A 13,433-nucleotide genomic window follows, 5' to 3' on the forward strand; every position below is an offset into this window, starting at 1 on the left:
AAAATTTACTTTCTCTGCCAAAGTTTCAACATGTTAATAAAATATTTATATATTCAGATGGCCACCTGCGAATAGAATATGATTATGCTTGAAGACAGATGTCCCCTCATGGCAGGCTGCTCTTTGCTTTGGCACTGATTTCTTTGTAATGTTTGATTTCTCAATTCGATCTTGTCAGGGCGTTGATGAAGAAATATATTTGGTCTCTTTGACAGAGCTGCAGTCCTCAAGTGATATTGCGAGTTTTTGGTGCGCTGCCATGCTATCCTTTATTTAATTTACAGGCTAAATGAAGCAGGTTCTTGAAGACCCATGGAGAGCGCTGAACCGCGCTCAACATCTGTGCTTTATTTTCTTAATGCGTCAAAGAACTAATGCCTAATAGTTTCGCCACATCGGTTCCAGAGCTGTGCTTTTGCCAAGTTATTACACCGTACCTTGCTGCGCTAAGCACATACAAATAGCAAGGGCAAGTTAGCTCGTTGCGTCTTTCAAGCACACTGCCTATTTATCTCCCACAGGTCCCAAGAGGTCAAGCAGAGATGTCTACAGGGCCACAAGCGCGGTCACCTGAAGCTTATGACTGTCATTACATCGTAACCCGAGGCCATGTGCAGAATACTCAGAGAACTTTACTTTGAGAATAAATTGTGCTGTGCTTGTCTATTCACTTTACTAGAAATACCGAGCCAAGTGCCGCCACATGTCCTAATACAATTCGCACACCCTCCGGTAACAGCTAACAAATATGAGTAAGCATAAGATGTACTTCTTTTGCTAGTATTACTCGTCGGTTGTAGGCAAGGAGATGTGCTGTTTTGGCTGGATTTGCTTGGATTTTTCCAGAAAATGCTGAAGGGAAATTCTACGGTGTCTATTATTTAAACTGTAGCTGGCAATCTGGAGTTGAAAATCAGCACAATCTTCTCTCGTTCCCTTCACTTTACCATATAATGGACTTACGCAGTGGAAATGCAGTTTTCTAACTCACTGCAAGAGCCAGATAAGCAACTTCTTTTCAAGGAACTGTACCTTGGACCAACAACTGCAAGCTATAAGACATTATATTTAGAAAACCACAGATACTAAGTCTTGTGAATAATTATCTCATGTTGTCACTGATATGCTAACCGCATTCAAACACAAAGAGTATCGAATAGTGTTGTGCAAGATCTATTTTAACCCTTCGCTACAGTGTCACGTATTCTGTGGGTGTGCCCTGGTTGGCCACCAGATGTCACTGTCTTGTCTGAGCACATGGGTTTGTGTTGTGATTGTTCCATGTGTTCCCCGGTTGATTGTCTAACTCCGCCCTCTTGTTATCTCGTTATTGGTTTAGTGAATTCACCTGTTCCTGCTCGTTTGTGTCCCTATTTATGTTCCTGGTGTTTGCAGTTCTGTTCGGCCACGTTGTTACATGTTGTGTACGGTCAGTCGTGTGTGTTCCTGATTCCTGTTTTTGCCATGCTCTGTTTTCCCCCTCGGGGTAGTTTCTTTCTGTTTTGTTTGTTTTTATAATTAAAACCACCATTCCCCTGCACTTGAGTTCTCGCTTCATTTGCACTGCACGTATCATGACAGAACGTGGCCGACATCAGAGAACTCAGCGGGGAATGGATTCTTCCCATCCTCCAGCCCCTAACGTGAGGAACCCCACTTTTTTACGGATCCTCCAGGTCAGGACGCTGCACTCTCTCCGTCAGAGGGGCACTGACGTCAGGATGTTTGCCTGGATGTTTTGTGAGGCAGCAGAGGGTTTGGGATACAACGAGGTGGCTCTCAAGGACTTCTTCAACCTTGCCCTTGATGAGCCCATCGATGAGGAGTGGATGAGGGAGTTACACCACTTGACTTTTGGGGAATTGGTGGAGTTTTTGTCGCTTCTCCAAGCGGCGGTGCCCGCTCACAGCGCTCCCGAAGCGGCGGTGCCCGCTCACAGCGCTCCCGAGGCGGCGGTGCCCGCTCACAGCGCTCCCGAGGCGGCCGTGCCCGCTCACAGCGCTCCCGAGGCCGCGGTGCCCGCTCACAGCGCTCCCGAGGCGGCCGTGCCCGCTCACAGCGCTCCCGAGGCGGCGGTGCCCGCTCACAGCGCTCCCGAGGCGGCGGTGCCCGCTCACAGCGCTCCCGAGGCGGCGGTGCCCGCTCACAGCGCTCCCGAGGCGGCGGTGCCCGCTCACAGCGCTCCCGAGGCGGCCGTGCCCGCTCACAGCGCTCCCGAGGCGGCGGTGCCCGCTCACAGCGCTCCCGAGGCGGCGGTGCCCGCTCACAGCGCTCCCGAGGCGGCCGTGCCCGCTCACAGCGCTCCCGAGGCGGCCGTGCCCGCTCACAGCGCTCCCGAAGCGGCCGTGCCCGCTCACAGCGCTCCCGAGGCGGCCGTGCCCGCTCACAGCGCTCCCGAGGCGGCCGTGCCCGCTCACAGCGCTCCCGAGGCGGCCGTGCCCGCTCACAGCGCTCCCGAGGCGGCCGTGCCCGCTCACAGCGCTCCCGAGGCGGCCGTGCCCGTTCACAGCGCTCCCGAGGCGGCCGTGCCCGCTCACAGCGCTCCCGAGGCGGCCGTGCCCGCTCACAGCGCTCCCGAGGCGGCGGTGCCCGCTCACAGCGCTCCCGAGGCGGCGGTGCCCGCTCTCAATCCCCTAGTGGTGGCCGAGGATGCCGCAGCGGCGCCCCGCTCCCGGAGACGGAGGAAGAGGCGGAGGAAGGCCTTCTCCGTCCCACAAGGCCAGGAGGCTACCCAGGAGCTCACTGCTGGCCAGGAGGTCGTGCCAGAGCCACCAGTGCTCCTCGCCCTGCCGGCGCCACCCGTGCTCCTCGCCCTGCCGGCGCCACCCGTGCTCCTCGCCCTGCCGGCGCCACCCGTGCTCCTCGCCCTGCCGGCGCCACCCGAGCGCCTCGCCCTGCCGGCGCCACCCAGACTCCTTGCCCTGCCGGCGCCACCCGAGCGCCTTGCCCTGCCGGCGCCACCCGAGCTCCTCGCCTTGCCGGCTCTACCCGAACTTCTCGCCCTGCAGGCTCCACTCGAGCTCCTTACCCTGCCAGAGACCGTCCCTGAGTTCACTGCCTGCCCTGTCACGGCCACAGAGGCCGTTTCTGAACTGACTGTCTGCCCTGTCACGGCCACAGAGGCCGTTTCTGAACTGACTGTCTGCCCTGTCACGGCCACAGAGGCCGTTCTTAAAGTCACTGCCTGGCTTGTCCCTCCGGCCCCACCCTGGCCGTGCGCTGGGGTTCCTGTTGGGCCGGAAACCCCCTGGTCCGTCCCTCCGGATCCGTCCTGGTCTCCTGCTCGGCCTTGGTCTGCGGGCCCCCTGCCTCTGCACGGGCCTGGCCCACCATCCCTCCCCCTGATCTGTCTCTTGCCCACCTCCCTTCTTGACATTTTGTATTTTCATTTTTCATGTTTTTGTGTTCTTAGTGTTGCAGATGGAGCATCTGGGAGCTGCTCCTTTGTTGGGGGGTAGTGTCACGTATTCTGTGGGTGTGCCCTGGTTGGCCACCAGATGTCACTGTCTTGTCTGAGCACATGGGTTTGTGTTGTGATTGTTCCATGTGTTCCCCGGTTGATTGTCTAACTCCGCCCTCTTGTTATCTCGTTATTGGTTTAGTGAATTCACCTGTTCCTGCTCGTTTGTGTCCCTATTTATGTTCCTGGTGTTTGCAGTTCTGTTCGGCCACGTTGTTACATGTTGTGTACGGTCAGTCGTGTGTGTTCCTGATTCCTGTTTTTGCCATGCTCTGTTTTCCCCCTCGGGGTAGTTTCTTTCTGTTTTGTTTGTTTTTATAATTAAAACCACCATTCCCCTGCACTTGAGTTCTCGCTTCATTTGCACTGCACGTATCATGACATACAGGCGAATGATTCTGATTAAAATACAGCTGGTTAATTCAGAGGAAAGTCAAAAATATACAACTACAACTTCATCATGCTTACTTGTGAAAATATAATAGACTTAATGACTTTTTGCATTTAGAGGGTATTTTAAAGAGTAATAAATAGGAGAATTAATTCCTCACCTTCACAGGGTGAACTTCTCTTGGGTGATATCCAATTTGATTTGTAGTTTAGTCCTTTAATTCCAATTCTGCTAGTCAGCTGCAGGTAAGATGAGGTCTTAAGGCTGACTGTACTGTTATCGTTTTCATATTTTTATGTTATATATTAGAGGCAACTACAACACTTATCATTCGATATTGGGAATGTTTAAATGTAGCAGTATTGGTTGATATTGATATTTAAATGATCATGCCCATTTCTGTTTTTTTTTTAGATCTATATTACCTTTTTGATTTATTATAACATCATTTTAAAACGCTGATTATAACAATTTTATATGATGTTTATTATTTTATTAATTTTAATATTTTTTACACATGTGTAAATATTTACATATATTTTAGACATTTTATATATTATATTTTACACAATGTTACCTTTGCTAACTCAATCAATCTTTAGAAAAATGTTTAATTTAATAATCTTTGATAAAGTATTTAAAAAAAACATTATATTTAATACATTATAGTGTTGATATGCCTATATTCTTTTTCAGTATCCATATTTATATTAGTTTTTAGTTTATTTTTAATGCTATTTCTTTATTTATTTAGTTATAAAAGTATACAATTTTACTACTGGCACCACTGTTTTGGGTAAACCAAAATAGAAAATAACATAACCTGCATGGTAGAGGTGAAGGAAGCTAAAATAAATCGCCTTTTCCTTACCAAAATAGAGCAAAAGCAAATGGAATCAGTCCAAATCTTTATCACTCTGGCTGCAGCCCCATACTGTCCCACACACCCCTGCAGTTTGGCAGGAAATGTCAGAGTGTGTCAATCAGACGGCAGCTTGATGCTATGCTCAAGAGACAAGCGTATTCGTGGGACAGGGGTTACGACAAGGAACACGGAGGGGATGTTATATCATTTTTGACACACGTGTGCGCAATATGATGGCTTGACGGTGTGTGTCTGTGTCTTCATCTTTATGTGTGTGTGTGTGTTGAGAAGAAGATGACTTCTTTCTTTATGGCTGTGCAGAGGCTTTTTGATGTCCCTGTGGCTGCTTTGGCAGTTCCAGGACCCAGGCTGGGTAATAGCGAATGACAGCGGGGAAAATGGCAGACGATTATATGCGATGGGCGCTGCTATTCTGCTATAGCACTGACAGTGGTTCAGACCGCCATACTTCAGTCAAATCACCGTATCATTTTTGTACCATCAGCGAGGTTGGTAGAGATATTCAGTTCTCTCATTTCCCATCTTTTGTTGCACACCCCGCTGAAAACTGTTAGTCCAGGTTCACTTCATTCACCATGATGCTCTTGATTTACACTGCTAAAAAGTACTATTCTATTTATTTATCTGCTTTGTATTTCTTTAAAGTGCAATCTATATTTGATATGTAATAAAGCATAATCTAAAGAAGCTTAATTTGCATTAAAAAGCCTGTTTACTTGAAAAAGAATGATTATGACTTAACTTATATGTGGAGCTTACTGCTTAGACTGGATTTCATATATTTTTTGAATAGAATAAGTTCATACTGTACAACTACATTTTTTATTTCCACAAAAATCTGGTATAGGATTTACTTTGAAGTAGTTGTCACTCAGAAATTGCTGGTAAATTTCACAACAATGAAACGCTAACACATTGAATTAAACTTAAAATTTTGAAGTAGAAAAAACAAAAAAAAACTAATAAACATTCCAATAAACACTCTGAAAAATAATTTCAAAGTGTATCATAAACTTTCATTAACTGAAGTGTGTGTGTGTGTGCGCGCGTTTTTGTGACAAATGAACTGAGGACATAAATTTGTATAATGACATAGGTATTACAAGGTGAAGATGACTTTTCAGGACATTGCCCCATGTCCCCACTTTTCAAAACGCTTTTTTTGGGGGAAAGTAGAAATGCACTTTGAGGGGAAAGTTACGCCTACCTATGGAATGTCCCCATTTAGATAGCTAAGTAAACGTGTGTGTGTGTGTGTGTGTGTGCATGTTTATGTGGTTTATGAGGACACAAATTTGTATAATGACATGGGTATGACAGAGGTATTACAATATGAAGGTGGTTTATGAGGACACTGCCTATGTCCCCGTAATTCAAAAGGCTTAAAAAACATACTAAATGGTGTTTTTTTGAAAATCTATTTAAAAATGCACAAAGTCTCCTGTGAGGGCTAAGTTTAGGTGTAGGGTTGGTGTAGGGCAATAGCACACACAGTTTGTTCAGTATAAAATCCATTTGCCTATGGAGAGTCCCCATAAACCACAAAAACCAACATGTGTGTGTGTGTGTGTGTGTAATTAATTAAGTTGACAGCCCTATATATATATGTTTTTTATTCTACTTTAGAAAAGTAATTTTAAATTCTTTGCCAATTTTTTTGAATATGTTCAGTGTGTAGACATTAGATGTATTTTTTTTTATAAATGGCAGTTACAGCACCGTATTATGTGTGATTGTGCAGAGATTGAGCTCACAGGTGTAATCATAGTTACCCAATGCTGTGTCATCCCTGTAGTTGCTGAAGCAAGCTCAGAAATGATGCTTAGGATCCCATGGTGCCCTGCTTCAGGAACACCATTTCAGTTCAATGGCTTCTAAATCAGCATGTTCCGCAAGCACGCATAACATGTCGCTCCACCTTGATGCTAATGTCTGCATGACGTGCATGATTTTTTTGACTGAAAATCCTTGTTGTTTTTGTCACCTCTCTGTAAGGTTGCATATCCTTTCTTTTATTAAAGCATTACAATGCACTTTTCCCTCTCGAGACTGAGTTCTGATTCTAAAGTCAGGCTTATTCCTGATGCAGTAAATTGCAGTAAAAAAGCCCCACCTGCTCTGTCTGCTTTTGCTTGTCTCCATTATCCTCTGTTTATTTGTGCAACCCTGTTTAATATGAATGAGTTTATTTCTCATTTTACATTTCGTATGACTCACATAAGATGACCAGAAATGTTTTTCTTTCTTCCTTGAGTGTGTCTTACCAGAAGGCAGTTCGGAAGTCCTCAGAAACCTCCTGTTAAAATAGGAGGAAAAAATTTTATCGAGCATCTCAGAAGCAACATAACATCTACAAAGACCTGACCATCTCCTGTAATCTGATCGAGTCCCATAGCAGTGAGCGGCACACATTTCACGATAAGCAATCCTTCTTCTTTTTGAGTGCGGATGGAGCCAGGCGGCTCGACTGCAATGCAAGAAGACAATTATCTTTCAAAACAAAAAGACGAGATTGCATTTTTGACAAAGAAGGAACCTTTTATCGCAAAAAAGATTCAAGACAGGGTTCATATGTGCGAAATAGATACTTGTGTATCCTATGAGCCAAATACAATTACTCGTATCAAAAACAAAATCTGTTGCCCTTATAAATCTCTCCAGAGGGGGAAAGAGATAAGCTTTCAATATGAGCTGTCTTTCTAATCCCACGATTAAATGAAACCACCAAGGATGGTCGGATAAACGTTCCCACTCTCATTGTCTCCTCAGATACTGAGGGACGAACCTCTGGAGTCACATTTCTTATTTGGGGATGTGTTTGGAGTGAGATAATGTGCAGAAAGACTCTTTCGATTGAGATACAAGCCTAGTGTAAGAAGAGTGCTCAGGGAGAGAGTACAGAAAACCTGGAGAGGGAGAATTAGACAGAGGCCGGGGCAACGAGTCGAGTGTTTTAAATTTCAAAATTTCTCCTTGTCAAAGTTAAAGGTGTATTAAGTGAGTGGACAGAGTGATATATTTAGTTTTTTACTCACAGTAACTACAGTTTTCATGCAGGAGACCGCAGACTTTCAAATCTTGCAGTGCTTATTTAGCTTTAAAATGATGCCTCAAGTGTGACTATACCCCATTTTGCGCCTTTTTATGCAACCCTTTTTACTTCCATAATGTAACGTATTTCTGAAAGAAACACAATATTCAGTATGCACATATAATTTGAAAGTAGACTCGATTTCACATTCCCAAATTTATTGTACTGTGTGAACCCAAAAATATTGGTCTGTCAAAATTGGTGGTATTTTTTTGATAATAAATCAGTTTTATTTCAGTGTCATTTATGCACTTTTATAGTATTTATTAGTATTTAGAATAAGCTTTTATTTTTATATTTCCAATTTCAATTTTATTTTTAACTCAAGTTTAGTTTTAGTAATTTTTACGTTATGTGATTTTGTCATTATTATTAATTTTGAGGGTTTTTTTATATTTCTATTTATTTTCATTTCAATTTTATTTTTGGTCATTTTAGTACTTATTTTATTTTCAGTAGTTGCCAAGGTAACATTTCCAATTTTCATTGAAGTTTTTAATCTAAAATCTAGATTTTTATTTAATCTTAGCTTTATTTCAATTAACGAAAATTTTTCATAATTTTAGTTTTAGTTAACAATAACAACACTGGATAACTATTTCAGTAGCAGTGGCATACACTGTAAAAAAGTTGAGCCAACTTAACATTTTAAGGCAACCAGCTTCAGCAGATTTTTTGAGTTTTCTCAGCTTGTTTTAAGTTTATACAACAAAAAGTTGAGAATCTCCTACAAAAATAAGTTGAGAGAACTCAAAAATCTGCAAAAAGCTGGTTGCCGTAAAATTTGAAGTTGGCAAAAAATTTTTTTGTTTCTTTGTACAGTGTGTGTATATATATATATATATATATACTTCTCTTGAGGGATTTTTGCCTTCGCTCAATGATTGTTCCCTCCAAAAAAGACACAAAACAGCAATTTGTCACTGTGAAACACAACACAGTAGTGTTTATGAAGAGATTTTTTTCTCTTTTTTTGGAGGCTCAAATAATACTTGGCAAGGACGATGGTTTCATGCAATAAGCTATATTTGTTTTCAGAGAGATGGCAATGGCATCCCGTAGCAATTTATCATTCGGTGGCGAGAACAACTGCACACAACACTGCTGGATTACAAAGGGAGAATGTTCACAGTCACACGGTTGATCTCATTAATTATTTTGAGTTGTTGTTGTTAGCAGCCTTTTCCACAGAGAGAGAGCCGCACTTATCACGTCTAATTATATAAAAATATAACAATTTCTATGAAATATCTCATACATTTTAAATGTGGCAGTAGTTTAGGGTTTCTTTGGTGTGCACTCGTGGTACCGCAGAGCCATTAAGGGTTCCTCCTAATTTAGAATTAAAGGATATTAAAATGCACAGATATCTCACATTCTTGTATGTGTTTGTGAAACTTAATCACAGTAGGAGGAAAACTCCCCCACAGCGTGTGATCCTGTGCCATGTTAACACCTCCTAGTGCTGTTTCATTTTCAAAGAGCCTTTCATGTTCTCAGGAGTGAGAAAAGGTCTCATGCCCTCTGTACTGCTGGATCAAAGAAGCACAAATCCACAAATGTCTGTGCACCAGGCAGTCCTCCATCCCTAACCCCACTGTCCTGAAAAAAACAGCAACAAAGCTCCTAAAATATTTTACATTTTTGGTTTTGAATATAAAATCATTTGGTTTATGTAATGCTAAGATAGGCATGAAAAGAAGAGAAGAAAACAGAATTGGGGCGCAATTCAGGCTGAGCTTGAACCTTCATCTCTCACACACCATAGTTCAGATATTTTAAAATATATCTATATTTTGGGGTTTTTGTCTATATAATAAAAGTAAATGGGGTCCAATGCAGTGTTACTTTAGAATTATTTATATACTATTATAGTACTTAATATTTTTTTAATCAGCTTTTATTTAACGTTTTTGTTTTTTATTTTTATTTTAGTAATTTGGTTGTGCTATTTTAAATGTAACTTATATTAATTGATTTATAATTATTTAGGTTTAATAATGTTAGTAATTAAACTTAAGTAGTATTACAATTAATTTTAGTTATTAATAAAATTTAGTAATTGTTTTTTTATATTTATATAGTATTTTATTAATTAGTTTTATTAATTATATGTGCTTTGTAATTTTTATTTATTTTATTTTTTTAAATATAACTTGTTTCTTGATTTATAATTTCAGTTTTAGTCATTTTAGGAATTAAAAATATTATTACTATTAATTTTTAATAATTAGTAAAATATGTCATTTAAAAAAAAATTTAAGTATTAATTTTCCATTTAATATTTATATAGTATTTTATTCATTTGTTTCAGTAATCTTATGTGCTTTTTTTCATTCTTATCCTTTTTTTTAAATATATATAGTATACGTTACGTATTTTATAATTCATAATTTACATGATGACATAATTGTAATTGTAAATATTCCTTTAAACTCTCTGTATGTGGGGTTTATTTTTAGGATCCAGTGTTGTGATGTCTAAGCTCTGGATGAGCCCATCTTTAATGGGTTTCCACCATCAGACTACCCTGTAGTGCCACCACTAACACCTCAGCAGAGCTTAGAATAATAGCAGTTGACATTGCCTCTCTTGAGGATCTGTTTAGTGCACAACACATTCTTTACCAGGGTAAAACTGAATTTGGGACTTGGGAATATAATAGGAGGGAATGGGGAAAAAGCTAAGTGTGTGGTTCGTGTGAATTTGAGAGAGGTCATGGCCTCAGCCAGCTGTACTCCCTCTTTCCTCTGATAATAAGCATCCCATCCGTTCTCTCCGTCTGCTCTCTTCTTGTCCCACTGCCCTCCCACATATCCAGTGCTTGCGTCCCTTGCTAGCCACCTGCAACATCTGTCTGCAATGCTGCCACATGGTTCAGTGTCTGTACTTGTAACACAAGGATTGCAGGTTAGGTCACACAGGTGGCTTTAACTGGGGTTACTCCGATAGGGCGCCATTAAAGGGACAGTGTCATTTGTGTGTCATTTACTCTATGGCTGCACAATAGTGGATAAAACTGTCGTTTCAATGATTTTTGTTCTGCAATAAATAGTGCGATATAAAAAAATAGGAATTTCCAGCAGATGATTTCAATAGCTATATTTCAAATCTAGAATAATTGGGGTGATTTTTTTGGGCAGTGCATCTGCATAGAAAAAAATAAATAAATAAATAAACTTCTTTTAAGACTTCTTTTCATGTGAAGCATCTTTTTAGCTCTAAATTATAAAAAAAAATAGGGAAAACGTAATTGTTCACACTTACGTTAAACGTAAAAAAAAAAAAACGGCAAAAAAGAGGTTTTAGTAATTGTGTTGCTTTATTTTTCATTTTCAGTAATTGTTTACTTTTTTTTATATTACTTTATTGTTATTCAACTTTTTTTCATTTATTTAATTTTTTTGTTTATTTTACTTTATTTACATTTACATTTAGGCATTTAGCAGACGCTTTTAACCAAAGCGACTTACAAATGAGGATTTTTTTTTACTTCTAATTTCATTTGAAGTTTTAGTTCTGTATAGTACACTGTAAAATTATAATACTGATATTTGTGTCTTAATTTCTTTTTTGTTTTTGATGGACTGCCATCAAATAAATATATACATGACATATATTTGTGTTCACTTGGAATGGGTAGGTATGTATTTATTCAACTGAATAAATTTTTTTTCACAGCCTTTGCGATGTGTATCGAGTGAGATCATATCGCAGTAAATTATATTCCGACATATTGTGCAGCCCTAATTTACTCATTGTTCCAATACTGTGTGCATATCACAAAACAAGACAGCAAGACAGTTGCTAGTAGAGTTGCCTCAGAACTCATCCTTCCCTTTTGTGCAACATAAAACTTTTGTTTTGTTTTGTTAGTTGGCGTTCCTCTCAGAGGCTACCTCTGAGCGGTTGGGCCTCAGAAGCGTGTGACTCGAATTCTCGGGTTTGAGGGTATTGGTTGCGCTTCCTGCTGTCTGAAGACAGCTCTGCCAATGATGGAGGCTCCCTTTAGGCTGGCCCCCTGGTACACCCCTCCTTGGAGTCCTGAAATTTGGCTCACACAACATCCTGGAGTGTCGTGCCACCCTTAGCCCTCGAAGTCATTGTTGTAACAGCACGACGTTGTGGCCCCCTGTCCTCAAATGACATCCAGAACCCCCTCTGATCAGCTTCCTGCTGCGTCTCCACGAGCCCACAGTCGCATGGAATATCAGCACGGCTCTTTGGGCTTGCCATTAAAGCAAACATCCCCAGACGCATCTCGTGAGTGGAGGCCCGCGCCTCGCTTTTGAGTCCCATTGGTACCAGCTCATTCATCAAACATGATTTCACATCTATATAATTTCCGTGGCTTTGGAAAACAGAAGCAGCTGCTGTCTAGTTCTTGTTTGTCAATGGTGCTGTATGATTATGACTATTGATGTGGTTTTCTGTGTGAAAAAATATAAATATTGACCGGCATCATTAGCAATCAGCAGATAAATGTGTATATAATTAATAATATAAGTATGTGAAGCATGAAAGCGTGTATGCTGTCATCTTTTGATGGATAGATGGATTGACCGCAGGCAGCTAATCTGCTGGCATTCATTATACGCATCTCTTACAGATGAACCAAATTTATTATAAATATGTTTTTATCAACTCTGGTGATGATTGATTTAATTACGAGAGAAGATGGAGTAGACATGCAGTTTAAATAGTGTTTCATTACTGGAGAAAAAAAAAAAATTAACTGACTATGAACATAAACTTTCAAAAGCTTTCAAAAAAAGGACATAAATTTACATGACTAAACTCTTCTAAAAGTGTTTAAATAAAAATATATATAAAATATTGACAGAAAATGTAATTATGAGTATTTTAACAGTGATTATTGATTCTTAAAGATGTCTTTTAAACTTCCAAGGTAACAGCGATAATGAGAGAATTCAAATGGCCAATAAGAAAATTCCTTTCAAATATGCCCGGCCCGTAGAGGAATGGCTTCAGGAGAAAGGTAACTTCCTCCTTTTTATTTTTTTTTTATTTTATTTTTTTTATTTTAATATATATATATAGATTTGACCATTTTTCTTTAGTTAAATTTACTTATTTATAATATATAGATAAATAATTATATTGTATATTGTGTTGCACCCATCACATTTTTGCTTTTCTTTTGCCTTTTCAATGCTCGTTGATCTTTGTATTGATCTTAAAGTCAGACTAAATGATATATACTTTGTTTAATGGTTCTATATTGGCCTAATAAACCTTTTATGAATGTTTTAAATGTAAACATTAAAACAAATTAACATAAACATAAATTTGACTTGACTTTCTGGCTGATATAAAGGAAGGTGGACAGACAAGGTTTAGTGAAACACAAGAGCTGCTGCAGGCAAAGTATCATCCGAGAAGAAAACGCCAGCATGATTATTGTTTCAGACATTAATTGCATATCATCAGGAGCCCTCCTCATTATAATCACTGGAATTACTCAAGAAATTAGGACTTTTTTATTATAATCATGAAGTGATGATTTCTGGACTCATTTAAGCCAGAAATTGTTTATATATTTTCTGTCTTTTTTTCTGAATTGTTATGATCTGCTGCAAAGCTT

The 13,433-nt window shown here is 40.2% G+C and overlaps 1 protein-coding gene across 2 annotated transcripts in view; it reads left to right on the forward strand.

The window, feature by feature from the left end:
- Window positions 1-13,433, forward strand: part of LOC306849927 (neurexin-3a-like) — a gene marked incomplete at both ends in the record, with an annotated part of 262,700 nt that overhangs the window by 216,315 nt on the left and 32,952 nt on the right. For both annotated transcript variants that reach the window (XM_079385310.1, XM_079385311.1), the window contains one exon: window positions 12,738-12,827. In XM_079385310.1, the coding sequence (XP_079241436.1) occupies window positions 12,738-12,827 (90 nt within the window). The remainder of the gene's footprint in view (window positions 1-12,737; window positions 12,828-13,433) is intronic.

Source organism: Barbus barbus, assembly GCF_936440315.1.
Source record: "Barbus barbus genome assembly, chromosome: 30".
NCBI lineage: Eukaryota > Metazoa > Chordata > Actinopteri > Cypriniformes > Cyprinidae > Barbus > Barbus barbus.